Source organism: Melanaphis sacchari, unplaced genomic scaffold (genome assembly GCF_002803265.2).
Source record: "Melanaphis sacchari strain LSU unplaced genomic scaffold, SCAv2.0 Contig1_pilon_pilon, whole genome shotgun sequence".
NCBI lineage: Eukaryota > Metazoa > Arthropoda > Insecta > Hemiptera > Aphididae > Melanaphis > Melanaphis sacchari.
The window spans coordinates 622,041-639,118 of record NW_020270976.1 but is presented as its reverse complement, the minus strand read 5'-3'; the positions used below and the strand labels follow the sequence as shown (position 1 = coordinate 639,118).

The 17,078-nt window shown below is 25.7% G+C and overlaps 1 protein-coding gene across 1 annotated transcript in view; it reads left to right on the top strand.

Annotated features, from left to right (window-relative positions):
* The window catches only part of LOC112593302 (bestrophin-4-like), a 40,449-nt gene that overhangs the window by 20,930 nt on the left and 2,441 nt on the right, over positions 1-17,078 (top strand). Inside the window, exons 2-9 of the mRNA XM_025337682.1 lie at positions 4,584-4,718; positions 4,810-4,976; positions 5,104-5,261; positions 8,716-8,793; positions 8,884-9,036; positions 11,290-11,370; positions 11,473-11,624; positions 11,706-11,867. Coding sequence (XP_025193467.1) covers positions 4,584-4,718; positions 4,810-4,976; positions 5,104-5,261; positions 8,716-8,793; positions 8,884-9,036; positions 11,290-11,370; positions 11,473-11,624; positions 11,706-11,867 — 1,086 coding nt within the window. The remainder of the gene's footprint in view (positions 1-4,583; positions 4,719-4,809; positions 4,977-5,103; positions 5,262-8,715; positions 8,794-8,883; positions 9,037-11,289; positions 11,371-11,472; positions 11,625-11,705; positions 11,868-17,078) is intronic.

The window sequence follows — 17,078 nt, the reverse complement described above, 5'->3', positions numbered from 1 at the left end:
TTTAAAAAATAATCTATTTCTACAACATTAACTGTTTCATGTTTGAACTTACCTAAGTTAGGAAAAACTAGTATATGTATCTTCCTGTAACACAATTTTGTAACGTTTGTAGTTTTTAGTAAGTCTCTAAATTCAATGTTCAACTATTGACCACATTTACTTTATTACTTATTAATAGTCAAATAAAACCAATTATATATGACTATATGAATTATCGTAAAAATCAATCGTAAATCCACAAATTGTTATTTAATTTTTGTATATTATAATGTATAATTGTTTTTGAAGATACAGAAATTTATATTATATGTAAATCTTCTATACACATATAAAAAATTTATTGCATTATTATGACATATCAACGCGTCAAAATACAAAATTCATACGATGCGAAAACTTATAAAACATAAATAATTACTTATACATTTCTACATATTTTTAAGTGTATATTTCGACGAGTTATGACAAAGAATAAAATGGTCATTAAAATTTGAATTTTTTGATTTTTCTCATTTCTAACAAAATGAAAATAAATTATTTTTCAGTGATCATAAATATATAAACAAAAATATCTAAAAGTGCAGTATTTGTATATATATATATATTATAATTTATGAGTGAACGTTCTGGGATATCCTACCGATTAAGTTAAAAAGGATAAAGGTTAAGTTTACGGTTGGGTCACATAGTTCATGTAGTGAAAGGTTAGGGAGGATCGAAAGGATCACTACGAAATAATAAATATACAACATTATAATACATATTAATACAACATAGTAACATTTTATAAGCATAACGATGAAGATTTATATTTCGCGTTAAACGATCTATATTTAATATATACGTCAGTTGTAATATTTTAAAATATTTTTTTTTTCATCGGTTGAGATATTTGCACATTATTTTAATATCAATAAACAATAACGTTAACTTTTTTTATAATAATTTCGTATTATACTACTTAGCTTAGTACTATCGCTTCAGACATCAAAACAAGTTTCCATTTTCCATCAGGCATACACGTTAAGTTTTAAATACAACAATGTTTCCATTTAGAATATTTCCAGAAAGATAAAAGACATTACAACGTATTCATTATAGTATTTATTATATTACTTATTAATTAAGTTTTGAAAAAAATAAATAAATAAATATTCGATAATTTCACGACTTTATGCTGATGAGTATCTAATTAAATTTTGATGAATAAAATAACTCTATTAAAATTTACAATTTTTAAATGACTATTTATATGTTGGTTAAAAATGTAATTGTTAAGATTTTTTGAATTTTTCACGTGCCAGCGTCCAAAATAAAGTTATTTACCTTTATTAAATATTTATATATTATGTTATAATACAAGTGAAAAACATCAGTTAATGTTAATAAAATAACTGAACGTGTGGTGTAATGATAACAATGTTCGTAATATTTGAGCAATGCTAATTTTAAATATTTATTTCCCATTAAAAATTAAACTTTATTCTATAATGAATGGTCGTTTTATACAACACCAACATTTGTATGGGCATTGTAAACACTAAACTATACACACTACAAATTAAATACCTAGAGTCGTACTTAAGACATTTTATAGCTAGTGGCAATCATTTTTATGTGTCTCTCTCCTTCCCTTTCTATGAAGGGTAATCACACCTCTAAAAAATCGAAAAATATGGATTTATATCACGGTGTATCAACTCTCAGATAACTGTGGTCAAAATTTTAAATCCTGTATTGTTGACATATGCTATGTATATTGTACACATATTGTGATAATTCCAATGTTCGCCTTATTTTTATTAATAATAATAAGTACATGGCTCTTTATAATTAAAATAACTACCCTAACTCAATTAACACTGCCTAATTGTACATATATTATTATAAATAAAAGTTTTTTTAATTATCTCTTTGTTATTACAATAATATATTTTTTACGTAACATATTATTATTAAGTAAGTTTAAGAGAAAAAGTTAGAAAATTTCAATGATATACCCCGTAACCAAGTAACCAATAAGAGAAGCATGTTTTACAAGGGCCTAAAAGAGACATAAAAAGTGTGTTTATACTTAATTTTGTTCAAAAACACAAAATTAAGAGAGGCAAATTTAAAGTTACATCCTGCTAGAATTTTATACAATTCTAAATTATATGATGGAGCCTTTTGTTAAAATGAATATGTAGGTTATTATATTTTAATATTTTAAAATTTTTATTAATTTCTGATTTATCAGAATCTAAATAGTATTATTTATTTATTTTGAATTTTACAATTTGTGTTATTATTTTTATAATAAATATAAATTATGTATATAACTTTATAAGGGTGGTAAAAAAATAAAATGATAAATAACTATATTTTATAATGAGGCTGAAGACACCGGTGAAGCGGCCATCCAATGATGAAACTTTATGAGAATATCACTGTAAATTTCAGTTTTAATAAATGAATCACAACAAACTAAGTATAATATTTTATATTTTCTTCGTATGACACTTTTGTATACAATATACTTGATCAATGTGGATATTTAATAAATTATCCACATGGCTCAAAAAATTGAGCATTATATATTTAGCGCGGTCAGTATTTATATTTACATGAATATATCTAATATAACTGCCCTGTAATAATGATTTAATAGTAAATTGCATCTAGACTACACTCATAATAATCAATTGATTTTTCTAATTTAAATAAATTTTTAAACACTGTTTATAGAATAATTTATATTTTATAACACTAAATTTTTTAGAAAAAAATAATTGTTGATTATTTTGATTTTTGAATTGCACAGAAATTATCTGAGGTCGATCGTTGTTTATTTATTGGCGTGGTTTAGTAATTAATCTCATGAAATGAAGTAGGGACCAGTAAAATCTGTGAAGCACTCCGTAAAACCAACGGTAATAATAATATTGTATAGAAAAGTCAGCAAGCACAATAAACTCCAGGTGGTCGCTGGCCAATCCATGACTGTAATGAGAATGGGACCTTGTGGTGGCGTTATTACTTTTTTTTTTAATTACCAGTTGAAGTGCCCCGATAAAAGTAAACAAAATATTACGAATCGTCATACGTAAGTACATTAGCTAAATAGTGTATGTATAAATGTGTTATACGACTACTCGTAGGTACTTAAATTATTCGAACGGAAAAAAAAAAGATTCTCATGGTCAGATTATCCGCCGAACCCTATTGACAAAACGCGCTCTCAAGCCGTGACTGCAAGTACCTAATAAATATCATATTGTAAATAATTGTAATTAATGCGTAACATAAAGAATGACCGCAAATAGTAATAAATAATAATTAATTATTAGAATTAATTGAATCGAATCATCTCGGCACGTCACGATTCTCGTTTTTCATTTCACATTGTATACATTATTATATAATGTATAATTTTTATACGTTGTGTTTTGTAACTATTCAATTAACGTGTCCGCGTGACTCTGATAATAGAATACACGTGCGAGAACAAATCATATGTCATTATGTAATAAGTAATAGGACGCGTGTACTTACGTATAATAATTGGTATTAGGACAATATTGTATTGTGCCAAAGTTTACAACTTAAGACTTTAAGTATGGTGTAATTACATTTGACTATTTCAAGTAACGCTTCCACACGCTACTATTGTGTGTCATGTATTGTATTTGAACCAATCACTGAAATGACTCGATTTTTATATATATATAGTTTAAAATATTTATCAGTATTTTCTGCTAGTGAATTTTTTATATTAATTTAAACTGAATGATTAATTGTCTCTATTCAAAAAATTTTCACATTTTTTTTCATGTATAATATACATCCAAATAAATATATTCTAACGAAAAGTAAATTTTTCAGTGAATATTAATTTATAGTATTTCTGCTATTTTACTTAGACTTGTTTACCAATCATCACCCTGCATCTTCATCAATTATTATTTTATTGAATTTTAGCTACTAATCCATCATTCACGTATATAAATTCCAATTTTTCTAAGTTTCCAATTACCACATTAACCTTGTTAATTTACAAGTATATAATATACATAATGTCTCCTTTTAGAGTTCTTCAAATTTTTATTTTTTGCCTCCTTCCTTTTGCGAAGTCTTAAAATAGATTTAGCGACATAAAATGTCAACTATAATTCGTCTGTAACTTTTATAAATATTTTCTGTACATATTAACTATTTACCTTAATAAAATAAAAACTAAATTAAATTTTAAAACTATATTATCAATATTGTACATTCCATTTTAATGGCAAATTTAAAATTAGTGTTAAATTGGATTCTAACAGAAATCAACAAATTTACTCATAGGTAAATACAAATAAATCATAAACTCGACGTATGATTATCATTAATCTAAAATATCAACTAAAATTTTGAATATTTAAACAGGTATACATACATTACATAGCTAAATATAAATTAATAATAGTTAATACTGTCAATGAATACTTAATAATTTAAACTTATTATTTTATTTATTTAGTAATATGATTTCATTGTCAAAAATATGATAAATTATATTTTTATATAATACTGTTTAATTTATAAAATTGATTATGTTTCAGAATATTTGAAAAAGTAGTTCGATATTGTGATGCCTTTATTACTCAATTGCCATTATCATTCATCTTAGGATTTTATGTAACGTATGTAGCTAAGAGATGGTGGAATCAATACTTGGCGATTCCGTGGCCCGACAGGTATGTAGAATATTATTATCTTTCGCTTTTTAAAAAATCCCCACCATCATATTATAAAATAAAATATATTTATTTTTTTGTTTCTCATAAGAGCAATGCATGTAATAACAATGTATGTAGAGGGCAATGATGATTACGGATGTATGATTCGAAGATCACTAATGAGATATTTAATTTTGACATTGATTTTGGTGTTGCGTTCTATCAGTTCACCGGTAAAAAAACGTTTTCCGACATTAGAGCACGTCGCTGAGTCAGGCAAGTTGTAATTGCATCGATCCAAACCATAAAAATAAACATAATTTTGTATAATAATATCATATTGTTGAAATATGCGTATATCTAAGTAAACATAATCATTATTAATTTTAATAAATATGTACAGGCTACATGACCGCTGACGAGATAGAAGTATTTTATTCGCTCCCCAAGGTAGAATTTAATACTTATTGGGTGCCTTGTACTTGGTTCATAACTTTGTTGAAAGAAGCCAGAAAATCTAAGCGAATAGAAGATTCCGAAGGAGTCAAGCTCATTATGCAGGTAATAATACTTTGTTTTATCACAATATTATATGGACAAACGTTAGTTAATACTTAATAGTTTGATAAAACAATTCTAAACACGTAGACAAAAAACTATATATGCATAAAATTACTTAAGTTATTACTGTACTATCTTTCTACACTTCATAATATTATTTATCGATCTACCGGCTACCTAAAATTACATTATTTGCCGTGTTTAAGTCATTATCATTCGTATTAATTTCGTAAACATTATATTTTTCAAACTACTAGACTATCTACAACCTTTTATTATATGCTATTGAGGCATCTTCTCATCTATGTAATTGGCAACCGTTATAACACTCGCGATATTTAATATATGTATTTAAATTTTAAATGTCAAGTGATCAATGATCAAAATAACCTGTATAGATACTATTAAACTCTCAAATAATATCTGTGATAAAATGAATCCTCCAATATTTTAGAGTTTAAAACCAAAAAATCCCTATGTTTTTGTGACCGATCTTAGTAAAAAAAAAAAAAACATTATGCAAAATAAAAAACCCACATATTCTATTGTAGACTATACAAATACTATAACTTTACATAAGTTACAGTCATTGTAAGACCAATTACATAATATTAAAAACAGAAAAATAATGTTCAATATAAATAATATTATCACACATGCAATATCCGTGTAACTATGATAAGAATGTAACTGTATCAACCTCAAATGCACACTTACTCCTTAAACACCCCTTACCAGCATTTATATAATTTATTTGGCGTGTATTATAGCATACCTTATACACTTAAGAATTTGACCTTACTACTTTAAACATCTCAATCTAAAATATAAGCTAAATCTGATGAAATGAATAGGCTAAAAAATTTATATCACGTCGAGATTTATTTTATGTAAAATGCAATTATAAATACCACCTAATACTTGTAACTTTAAGATATAAAAAAATAAAAACACCTAAATTCGTTGTAAAATAATGATACAAGACATAAAATAATAAAAATTATTCAAACTCATTTGTATCTTACACAATATCATATTTTTACAACGAAAAATAAAATATTGTAGGTACTCGAACCTAACGCTGAAAAATCGTTTTTTATATGCGAATAGTAATAAAACGTTTTCCTAACATCGGAGACGAAATAAAAATATTTAATTCTAAATTTCATCTACACAACTTTTGTACAATTTTATACGCCCAAAACCAAAATGAACATATCAATAAATTGTATAGAAATTTTTTTTTTTGTAAAGGCCGAACATTTTATATAACATTGTATACCTACTAATTAATTAACACAGTCTTTAAAAATTCTTTGATTTTTGATTTTAATCTGCTATATTGTAGGTATAATCCAATACGGTTTAATTAAATTTTTATATATGTTTTCTTGTTTATTCTACTTACATAAGTCAACAATCTTCTATAAAGAATATTAAAATATTCAGTTCTATACCTACTTTAAAAAAAATCTCAAACTTTGATCGACGTAAGAATTTTTAACGATTGTTAAGCTCCTTACTAAAAACTTACTAAAAGACTTACTAAAGACAATGGATTTTTTTGTGATATCGTTAGCAGTTGACAATGCAATGGATACGGCCGTATATACTGAGGAAAATAGTTATCTTGATCTTTTCATCTTTACTACAAATCAACAAGGGTCTATACTCAGTCTTCAATTTTTGCCCCATCAGTGAATATTTTAGTGTCTTAAAAATCTTTAAGCATTGTTCGTATATTTATTTCGTTTATATATGTTGACTTAAATTTCGGTTTTAACATTTATAACCTGAAAATGTTATGACTTGTGATTTTAATTTTGAAGTTATATTTATGATTGTGATATTTTGAACATATAATTATTATTATTATGTACCTGTAAAGTTAAATATTACTAATATTTACGTGGTTATGATTACAGTAAAATAGTTTTATAATTTAAAATTATCTATATTTTAATGGCTAATGAACTTAATCTAACCTCAGTTATTACTTTATATTAATTGTATGTTTTATGTATTAAATGAGGGGAGGAGTGTTTACTATGAAATCAAAATTAAATAATTGACAGAAATTAATTGGATATAAGTGGACGCCGCTAATAAGACTCACGGATATAAGGTTCTTAGTAGGTTAGGTAATTATTTTTAATAATAGACTTATTAAGTTTAGAGTGGTCCGGACGTATCCAAACACACTATAAAAAATTCAGTTATAATTTATAAGATCCGCCACTTCGTATGTAAGACTCAAATTTTATGAAAAAAAAAATGATAGAAAATAAACATTTTTGTTAAAATCTGGAAATAAATTTGTTTTCAAAAATTACATATTCTTGTTAGTTATTACTGGTTTTAATGCATGCTTTATAATGTGTGTATGTACAACAAATTTTATCACGTTTCACATTTATTGCAATTATTATAATAATTGTAGTGTGATCGAGACGTGAGTTATAAACACACTTTAAGGGATCTAGACGTGTGAAGGAGAGTTTTTCGTCACCGAGGTAATAATTTTAATATACAAAATGAATACGAGCAGTATATTCCCGAAATATTAGAACATAATTTAAAATAAACCAGAATAACAATTTTTTCATAATTAATAAGTACATACATAATTTATAGCTATTTATTAATATATAATAATTTTTATAATTTTTCAATTATTCACAAATAAGTAATAAATAATATGTAATATGTATGTATTAAGTAGATTAAAATAAAAGCGAAATAATAAAATAAAATTTATAGGTAAATATGTTGGTGTTTTTTTTCAACTCGCCTATAATATTCATTTGGTTATACGTAAGACTCGCATTTTGTGCTGGTCCCAAAGTGAGCTTTTTAAACGGCGTCTACTGTGTAAATATTGACAACAATTATTTTAAGATTTATTAGCTATGACAGTATTTTTTGCTGTTAATTTTTACTACAACCACAATAAATGTATGGATATAAATTTAACATTGAGACTCCGTCGGTAATTGGTTTGTGGTTTTGAACAAAACACAGTATTATTTTAATTTTAAAGTTGTTGATTTAAATTTTTAACAACTATATTTTATGATACTGACGTAAATAACAAAAATAACCATATTTATTGTGAATAATCTTTTTGCTATTAATAACGCATCATTTAAGTTATTTAATATGTTTCCATATGTTATATTACAACTTTGATAAATTAATATGTTTTACAGTTTAAATCATTTGTATGACAAAAAATGTTAAAGCTGCAATTTAAATAAAAATAAAAATAAATTTCAATCATTTTTTTCAAACTCATACTTATCGATATTATGTGATATAAGTGGATAAAATATAATAATAGGTTTAATTAGTTCATTGTTAACTACAAACAATGCAGAATTTAATCGAGAATATACTACACTATGATAAAATATTTAACAAAATCCAATTTTATTATGATATTTGTTTCATTTAGGAATTTATCGACTTCAGAACAAAATGTGGTTATTTGTGGAGTTACGATTGGATTAGCATACCGTTAGCGTATACACAGGTAACAGCAATAATAATAATAATAATAATATCATGATTTTATTTGTTCTGTAAATTAACAAAAAAATACTATTATTTTCATTGTATTTAGGTCGTTACAATTGCAACATATTCGTTTTTCATTACTGCCATTGTCGGGAGGCAATACGTGGAAGGATCAAACAAAATGCTGCAAACAGAACTTGACGTGTATATACCGGTGTTTACAATAGTTCAGATTTTATTCTTCATGGGACTTTTAAAGGTAGGTACGCAGTTAATTATATTTTAACGTGAAACCCAGTGTTTTAAGTGTATACCTAATTAATAATTTAAAAAAATTAATTTATCAAACTTATATATCAACACTAAAAGAACATAAATATTGTAATGACTAATAATTTTTTGTGTTTTAATTTACCGTCGTTAAAAAAATTATTAAAAGGAAAGCATAATTGAATAATATTATATATTAGGACGTACCTAATGTGTATTTATATTATTGTATATATATATATATATATAGATTTTGATGTTTTACAGATGTATAGCTATTATTTCTTGAGAAGATTAGTTAATTTGAAAATATGATATTAACAACTAAAACACTGAAATTGTAGGAATACTATAAAATATTAAGAATATAGAGAAAATAACTATAACAATAAATTCAAACTATGCAAATGGGCTAAAAAATGTCAAGAATAATTTCATGTATTACTACATTTTAGGTAAATACAAATTTTAATCATGAAAGTACAGTTTTATTTATTCTTGAGTATTCATAAAAACGAATAATAAAATATTGAATTCAGTAATATCGAAGTAGATTAATTAACTTAAAAATTTAGATTGTATCTATTTCAAATGCTAATCTGTAATTATTATTGTTATTAAATTGTTGTTTTGAATAATAATGAAATAAAATATATGTATTGAATTTAAAAATATATACAGCTATACAAGTAATCAAACATAAACATTAAAAAGATTAAGCACTTATACAACAGTTTTAAAACTTAACTTACGCATTTTTTATGGTACCTAAAACAGTAGTTAATCATGTGAATAATTATACAATTTATTATATTGGTAGTATTATAAATTTAAATAAGCAAATAATTTACAAGTAGGTATGCTGTACCGATATCTGTCATTAATCATTATTGAGAGATCTCAAAGATTTCATTTGATTTCAATAAACATTGGGTTAACCGAAATGATTCAATAAATATTAAAATATTATTTTAAATTAATTTATTCAACACTAAAAAATATATTTTATTAAAATATATAACTATTTGATGCAAAAATTCAATGGACGAAAATATGATTTATGAGTATAACGATATTTATAATGCTATCAGAAATATTTTTTTAAATAATGTCATAATACCGGTAGATACAATTATTCGTAAAGAAATGTAGACGTCAACAGATCTACTTAGGTTTAGTCTGCTCTAAGCTCTGACAATATCAACATTTCTATAAGAAAAAAAACTTGTTCATAATGTAAATTATTTTTTATATTTTTCAATTTGATTGATGTACTAAAAAAAGCACTCAATTATTCTCTGTATTTCTTTGTTGTATGTTGTTTTTATATAGGTTATAGCTTATTAAGTTGTTTATTAATACTGTTAATGTTTTTAGACTAAAATTTCTTGGTTAATTTATTTTTATACTAGTGTGTATAGGTAAATTGAATCTTAAAATAACATTTTTTACCTAAGAACATTTAAAATGCATTAATCAATTTTTAATATTTGTGCGTTATACATTTATGCATATAATGTATAATGTACATTGGTCATTTATTTGATGTTACGACTCGTAAATTATTTTTCAGTACTTGATATATACATACATTATAAAGAACTTAGTTGGTTTATTTATCTTTAGAAATATTATTCATAATATAGTAAATATTTGACAATATAAACAACATACAAAATTATACTTTTAATGAAAACTCCTATTTGAATTTGTAAATATCAAACTAACATATTTAACTTTCTTCCCTTTCTACTGTATAAAGTAAATATTTAAATAAACAACATTAAATAATAGCTGAACTTTTTTTTTTTAATATCAAACGACCATAAAATATGAAATATTAGTTGATAAGTTATTCTTAATTAAATTTAGTACACTAACATAGACACACAGTATTATAATTACATATATTATATTAATATATGTATTGTTTTTGAATGATACCAATTAATTAATAGTAATCAGTCATTGGAACATTATCAATCATGAATAAAATACACTTCATAGGATTCATAGATGTAATTCGTAATTCGTATATCAATCAAAAAAGATTTATTGCTATTTTTCGTTTTATCTCGTTATTTTAACTTTTTATCAAAATAAATGGCATAATAATGTGTAATTATTGTCATTTCAAAAATGATTTAAATACTTATTAAAAAATGAATATATTATTAAACATATCTCTAAAAAATAAATCACACATATGATATATTGTATCAATAAATATATCTTTTTATAGGTAGCAGAACAATTAATAAATCCTTTTGGTGACGACGAAGAAGATTTTGAATTAAATTTTTTAATCGATAGACATACAAAGGTAAATCAATTTAAAAATAATAACAATATCTTAACAACTCAGTTATATTTATTATTACAACAAAAGTGTTTAATCATACTCATACGAATTGTGTTCCGGTAGGCATCCTTTTTGGCGGTAGATTACCTTGCTAAAATTAAACTGCCTTTGGTCAAAGATATTTACTTCAACGAATTGGAAGTATCAATTCCTTACACAAGCGCGTCTGCACCGTTCAAGAAAAAATCGCATAGAGGATCAGTTCACCACATGCCGTAATAATCATTATTACAACAGTAATTTTATAAAATATAATGTCTTAGCCGTGTTATCGTTTTTCTCTTTTTTTTTTTTAGTGTTCCTGAAGACCAACATATGATGTTCTTACCCGAAATCATAGAAGAGGCAGACCCCGATCAGTCGAAAAGCAGAAGGCCTTCGATGTGTTCAAACAAAAATGAAGGAAAAATCAACTCGAACTGCAAGGATAAAGTTAATGATTCCTTTGGCATTATGCAGTAAGTCGATTCAAATAAACAGCCACACTTATACTTTCTAATAAAATTTACTCATTATATTGTATTAAATTATAATTGCTTTTATCTACTTATAAAATATTTGTAGATAAAGTATTATATTATATTTTATATCTCGTAAAAATGAAAACATGACACACTGCAGATGTCTGATGTCGACTAATTCATGTATTTTTAGTAATTTATTAAGACTAATTGGTAGGTACGTTATGTATTCTAACAAATTTTAATCGTCAGAGCACGTTTTGTTTTTAATTTAAACTCTGTTTTGTTGATTTATTCAGCAATAATCAACAAAACATTTTACAACAACAACAAAAAAAAATTTAATTAATTAGATATATTTGAAAACTAATTTAATAAGTAGGTATATTTTTAAGTTAAAAAAATAAATTTTATATGTTAATCATTTTTTAGTTGTATGTATTTTATTACCTTAAAATTATTAAAACCCCGTTTTGTAAGCCGCTATTATATATAATTAAAATTATACACTTCAAAGAAATTCAAAGTTAAGTTTTTCAAAGATATTAATTAAAATCTAAAGAATTTATACTATTTATAGTACATATAATTTTATGATTTATTTCCAAGAGTTATACGTTTAGGGTATTAATGTATAACATAATTTCAATAATCCGATATTTTATTTGATGTTTATTATACTATTGTGTACAAAATACTACTGATCGTAGGTCATAAACTCGTAATCCATAATTTTTCATTAATTACTAAAAGTTTTATAGACCCCATTTTATTTGGTATTGTTAGACATAATGTACGCCCACACAATACCAATAGATTGGTACTAGAATTCATGATTTCCATTGTACCTTGAATTCCTCTCGAGAGACAAAAAAACAACTCCAACCAACAGTCTAAAACTAGGTTAATCTAGGATCGAGCACTTTGAGACTCCGCGTTAATATTCGTAGAAATACGCCTATTACCAATGGATTTTGACAACATCATTTCAACAACTATCTTAAAACAAATTTTTTTAAGTCGCAGTTTTTCCACGGAGCTGAGAGATGCACCTAAATAACAATTTTATTTCAATATTGCAGTATAGTATCTTCTAAGCGGTCATTATTGTATTCGTTTTCATGGTAAAATTGAAAATTACTTCATCGTATATACTACAGCAAATGGTTAAAGCGTGTACCATATAGTGTTTATGTACGTTTAGATAGTTCAGGCGTTTTGCCCTCTCCAAATGTTCGTGTAGTAGCAAGTTTTTCAGTATCGTCAAGCCTTTATTTTATGCATTAAAATTAAAATATAGGTACCTAGCAACGTGCATTTATGCACGACACCGCGTTAATGGACGTATGCATACATACGCGTATTACATTTTCGCATTAGATTCCGCCGTATTCGGTGTAGCGTACTGCTAGTGTTTAAAACTAATATATTTTTTTTAACACGCGTAAATTAATTATAATACATGATTTAGGCACAGCCCAAACCATAGATAAGTTTAACTAGGTGAATGTGCAGTTTAGAGCGTCCAAAAATTTTCAAAAATGAGCTCGTTTTATATTATGATAAAAGCACATACAGACGTGATGATTATGTACGTATTATAGTATGAATTTATACGAAAAATACGATGGTGGAAACTTAAAAATGCATAACACGTAATATAAAATGATATAGTGTTATATTGGTATTTTATCACACGGGGCTTGGATGTTTATGATTTTTTTTTTTTTCAATCGGTTCTATTTTATGAATAACCGTTTACCGATATAAAACATTATACATCGAATAAGGTAATACTCATTCAATAAAAAATATCAACGTGTTATCTTTTAATTTTGAAAAAAAACATTTTAATAATAATTATTGTCGATACAAAGATTTAGTAAAATTATAATCGTAATTTATTGAAGCATACGCTTTAAGATTCCAGTTAAATTCGAGGAATTATTAATTTTTATTCCAATTTAGCACCCGTTCCATTTGAAAATCTTAAACACGCCACTGTTTTATTATTAAGTAACAATAGTTTTGAAATATTAAACAAAAATGGTACCAAATCGAAATACTAAACATTAACTACATGTTACCAGAGTAATTATTATGAAAAACAAATGTATTGCTCGTGTGTATTGATGTGTATATTGTGTATTTAAAAATTGTTTCCAAATAGATTCAATAGAAACAAAAATCTTTTAAGTAAACTATATAATTATCTATTTTTGTGCATACACATGGCATGTATGATATGTTTGTTCGTAAAATAATTGTGTTGTCTTCGTTGTTATTATGTAAGTCTGTGCACAGATTTTTATTTTATCAATAGACTTATTGGCCCGTAAAATTAAATAATATATCGGTTTTCGTTCGATACCACTATAGTATAGTTGTTTATTCCAGTGAATAGGGACTAGGACGAATTTACTGATTTATTACCAGTACAGTACTTCTTCATAGACAAAATATATCGCATACTAGATATATTACTAAATATAGGTATGGATTCAGGCTCTAATAGTCGTTGCGATAGTCTATCGTATGCGATCCCGCCAAAAACCGAGACTTGATACTGGTGAAATGTATTCAATCATTAGGATATAATAACCTGCAAATATCGAGTGTAAAATCTATAACGTGTTTATTTTTGCTGCGGTGTTTTGTGCGGACGTGATTATTGTTATTATTGTTATTTTTTATTTATTATTATTAATGGATAGGCAATGCGTATAATCCCTGCAGATGACTTTCGCATGTCAGCAATACCCATACGCGTTTATATATATATATATATATATATATATATATACAAAGTATATATTATATTACGGTTCGTATTATGAGCCGTGGGCTACGCCAATGGCTTTACGTCGTTATTAGTATGAAGAAGACAACGACCATACACAGAGAGATATAAAAAGAAACGTCTATACACACGGTTTTGCTCATACACGCACGCAAACACACACCAGACCAAGTTTTCCGGAGGGTACGACGAACAAAAACAGATTCTCGCATATAGGGTTATTGAGACTGTGACGTTTCCGGAACTGTATATACATGTTAAATAAATAATATATATATATACACATATATAGAAAGAGAGAGAGAGAGAGAGAGAGAGACTATATACACGCTGATAGTATGTATGTGTGTGCGTGTGTTGTATATATCTACATTTTGGTCAAAAGTCATTGGCGCGGGCGACGGGAAATGTTTTAGAAAGATTATATATTACGGTTCAGCATATACACACAAGTCACTTAGACACACGCGAATATAACATAAATATATATATATATATACAGGACTGAACTACTATATATGTGTGTATCAAGTACGATCGTGTTTGCCGGCAGCGAACAAAGAAAAAATAAATAAGGAACGCCGTATATTTTCATAATAAACACTATAAATACCTATATAGCTGCACGGCGAAACGTCAACAGCATCAGTTTACGTGTGCATGCGCGCGGGTACAGCTTTTATTGTGATATTTTAATATTATAATTTTAATGATACATATTATATTATAATAATATTTTAGAACGCGACGAGCGCGTTTGAGTAAGTCTCGTACGGCGTCTACTAGTTCGCAATTAATTTGTAACTGTTAGAAAGTAGTTAAACTTGCCTCGCCGCCGTCTGTACGCGTAGAGTAGATAGTCGGTATTATAATATTTTCATACGAGTATTTTTTTTTTCTTTTTTATTATTTTTTTTTTCTCATACTTTCTCAAATTCTGAATTGGCGAGAGTATAATATGTATGACAGACAATTTTTTACGAAAAAATTCGAGTTCTGTATGGTATATTAGCCGACTCTGCGATCGGTACCGTCGAATCGAAAAATAAACGATCCCACATTTACGAGAGTTCCAAATCGCGTTCGAAGTGAATGATGACGGTTTGCGCGATAACACTTCTGAAAAGTATAAGTCGTTATTTTTTTTCAGTATAATATAGATTAACATTATTGAGTTTTTTTCTTGTTACCTTTATCGATATAGTAAATCCGTCCGACCGTTATATTTACGTGTAAAATATCGATCGTAAAATCTATCATATCAACTTGCGCAATGCTGTAAAGTACTAGAGTAAAATACTCTTTTAGATATTTTCACCGTGAAGTGTTTTCAATGGTTTTTTTTAATATTTTTTTAATTTTTATTTTCGAAAATTTTATTTTTATTCGAAAGTTTAGTTTAAGAGTAATAACTGTTGCCCACTCCAATAAAAATGTTATATTCTGTGTAGACGAAACGACCATGACAAATAAAGGACAAATGTGACAGATGACAACATTTTTACAACTTTGAATGTTATATTATGTTTCTGAAGTGCAGTAAACAAAAATTAAATAAACAAATATAAGATACTATATATATATATATATATATATTATGTATAGTATGCATACTGTATTAAGTTAATAATAAACCTAAGAATTAATGTCCAAAAGTATTTTAGTAGTATTTTAAATACTTAAATAGAGTTCATTTTACAACACTACGTTATTACTCATAATGCGCAAGTACTATGAAAATATTTATAGGTATATACTACATATTAATATATTATTATTATATAATGTTTACGGGAATTTATGTACCACACGCATTATACCGTAGTAAACTTTGAGTTTTTCTTTGCATTTCTGGTTTACATATATTGAAGTAAAAAATTGACCATAAACATATTTTTTATTCGAAAACTAATTGATAAGAAATAATTTATTAATATCTTGAAATTTATAAATAGATGTGGAAGTAACCATCAAACTTTATTTTAATGGGCACCGTCAAAACAGAGTAAAAATACAAAAAGTGCAGTTAACCTTACAAATATGAACATTAAGTAATTATGTGAAATGTCCATGTTCATTATTTTATTCAATTCCAACATTATATTCTCACTTCCAACATAATAACATTTGATAAGTAATTAAAAAAAAATACCAAAAAAAAAAATTGTCAATTCAAAAAATTAACAGTTCTACTACTCTTTCATCGCCCAAATATGTAATATCGTATACATATTTCACTATTTCCCCGTATGTCTATAAAAATTCTAATACTTTGGATGAAACATAGAAAAATCATTGAATGAAAACAATAAATATATATAAAAACGTATTAAAAGATAACTTTATTTTTTTTATTCATTAATATTCTATTTTACTTAATAATCTACTCAACTGGGAAACTAAATTAA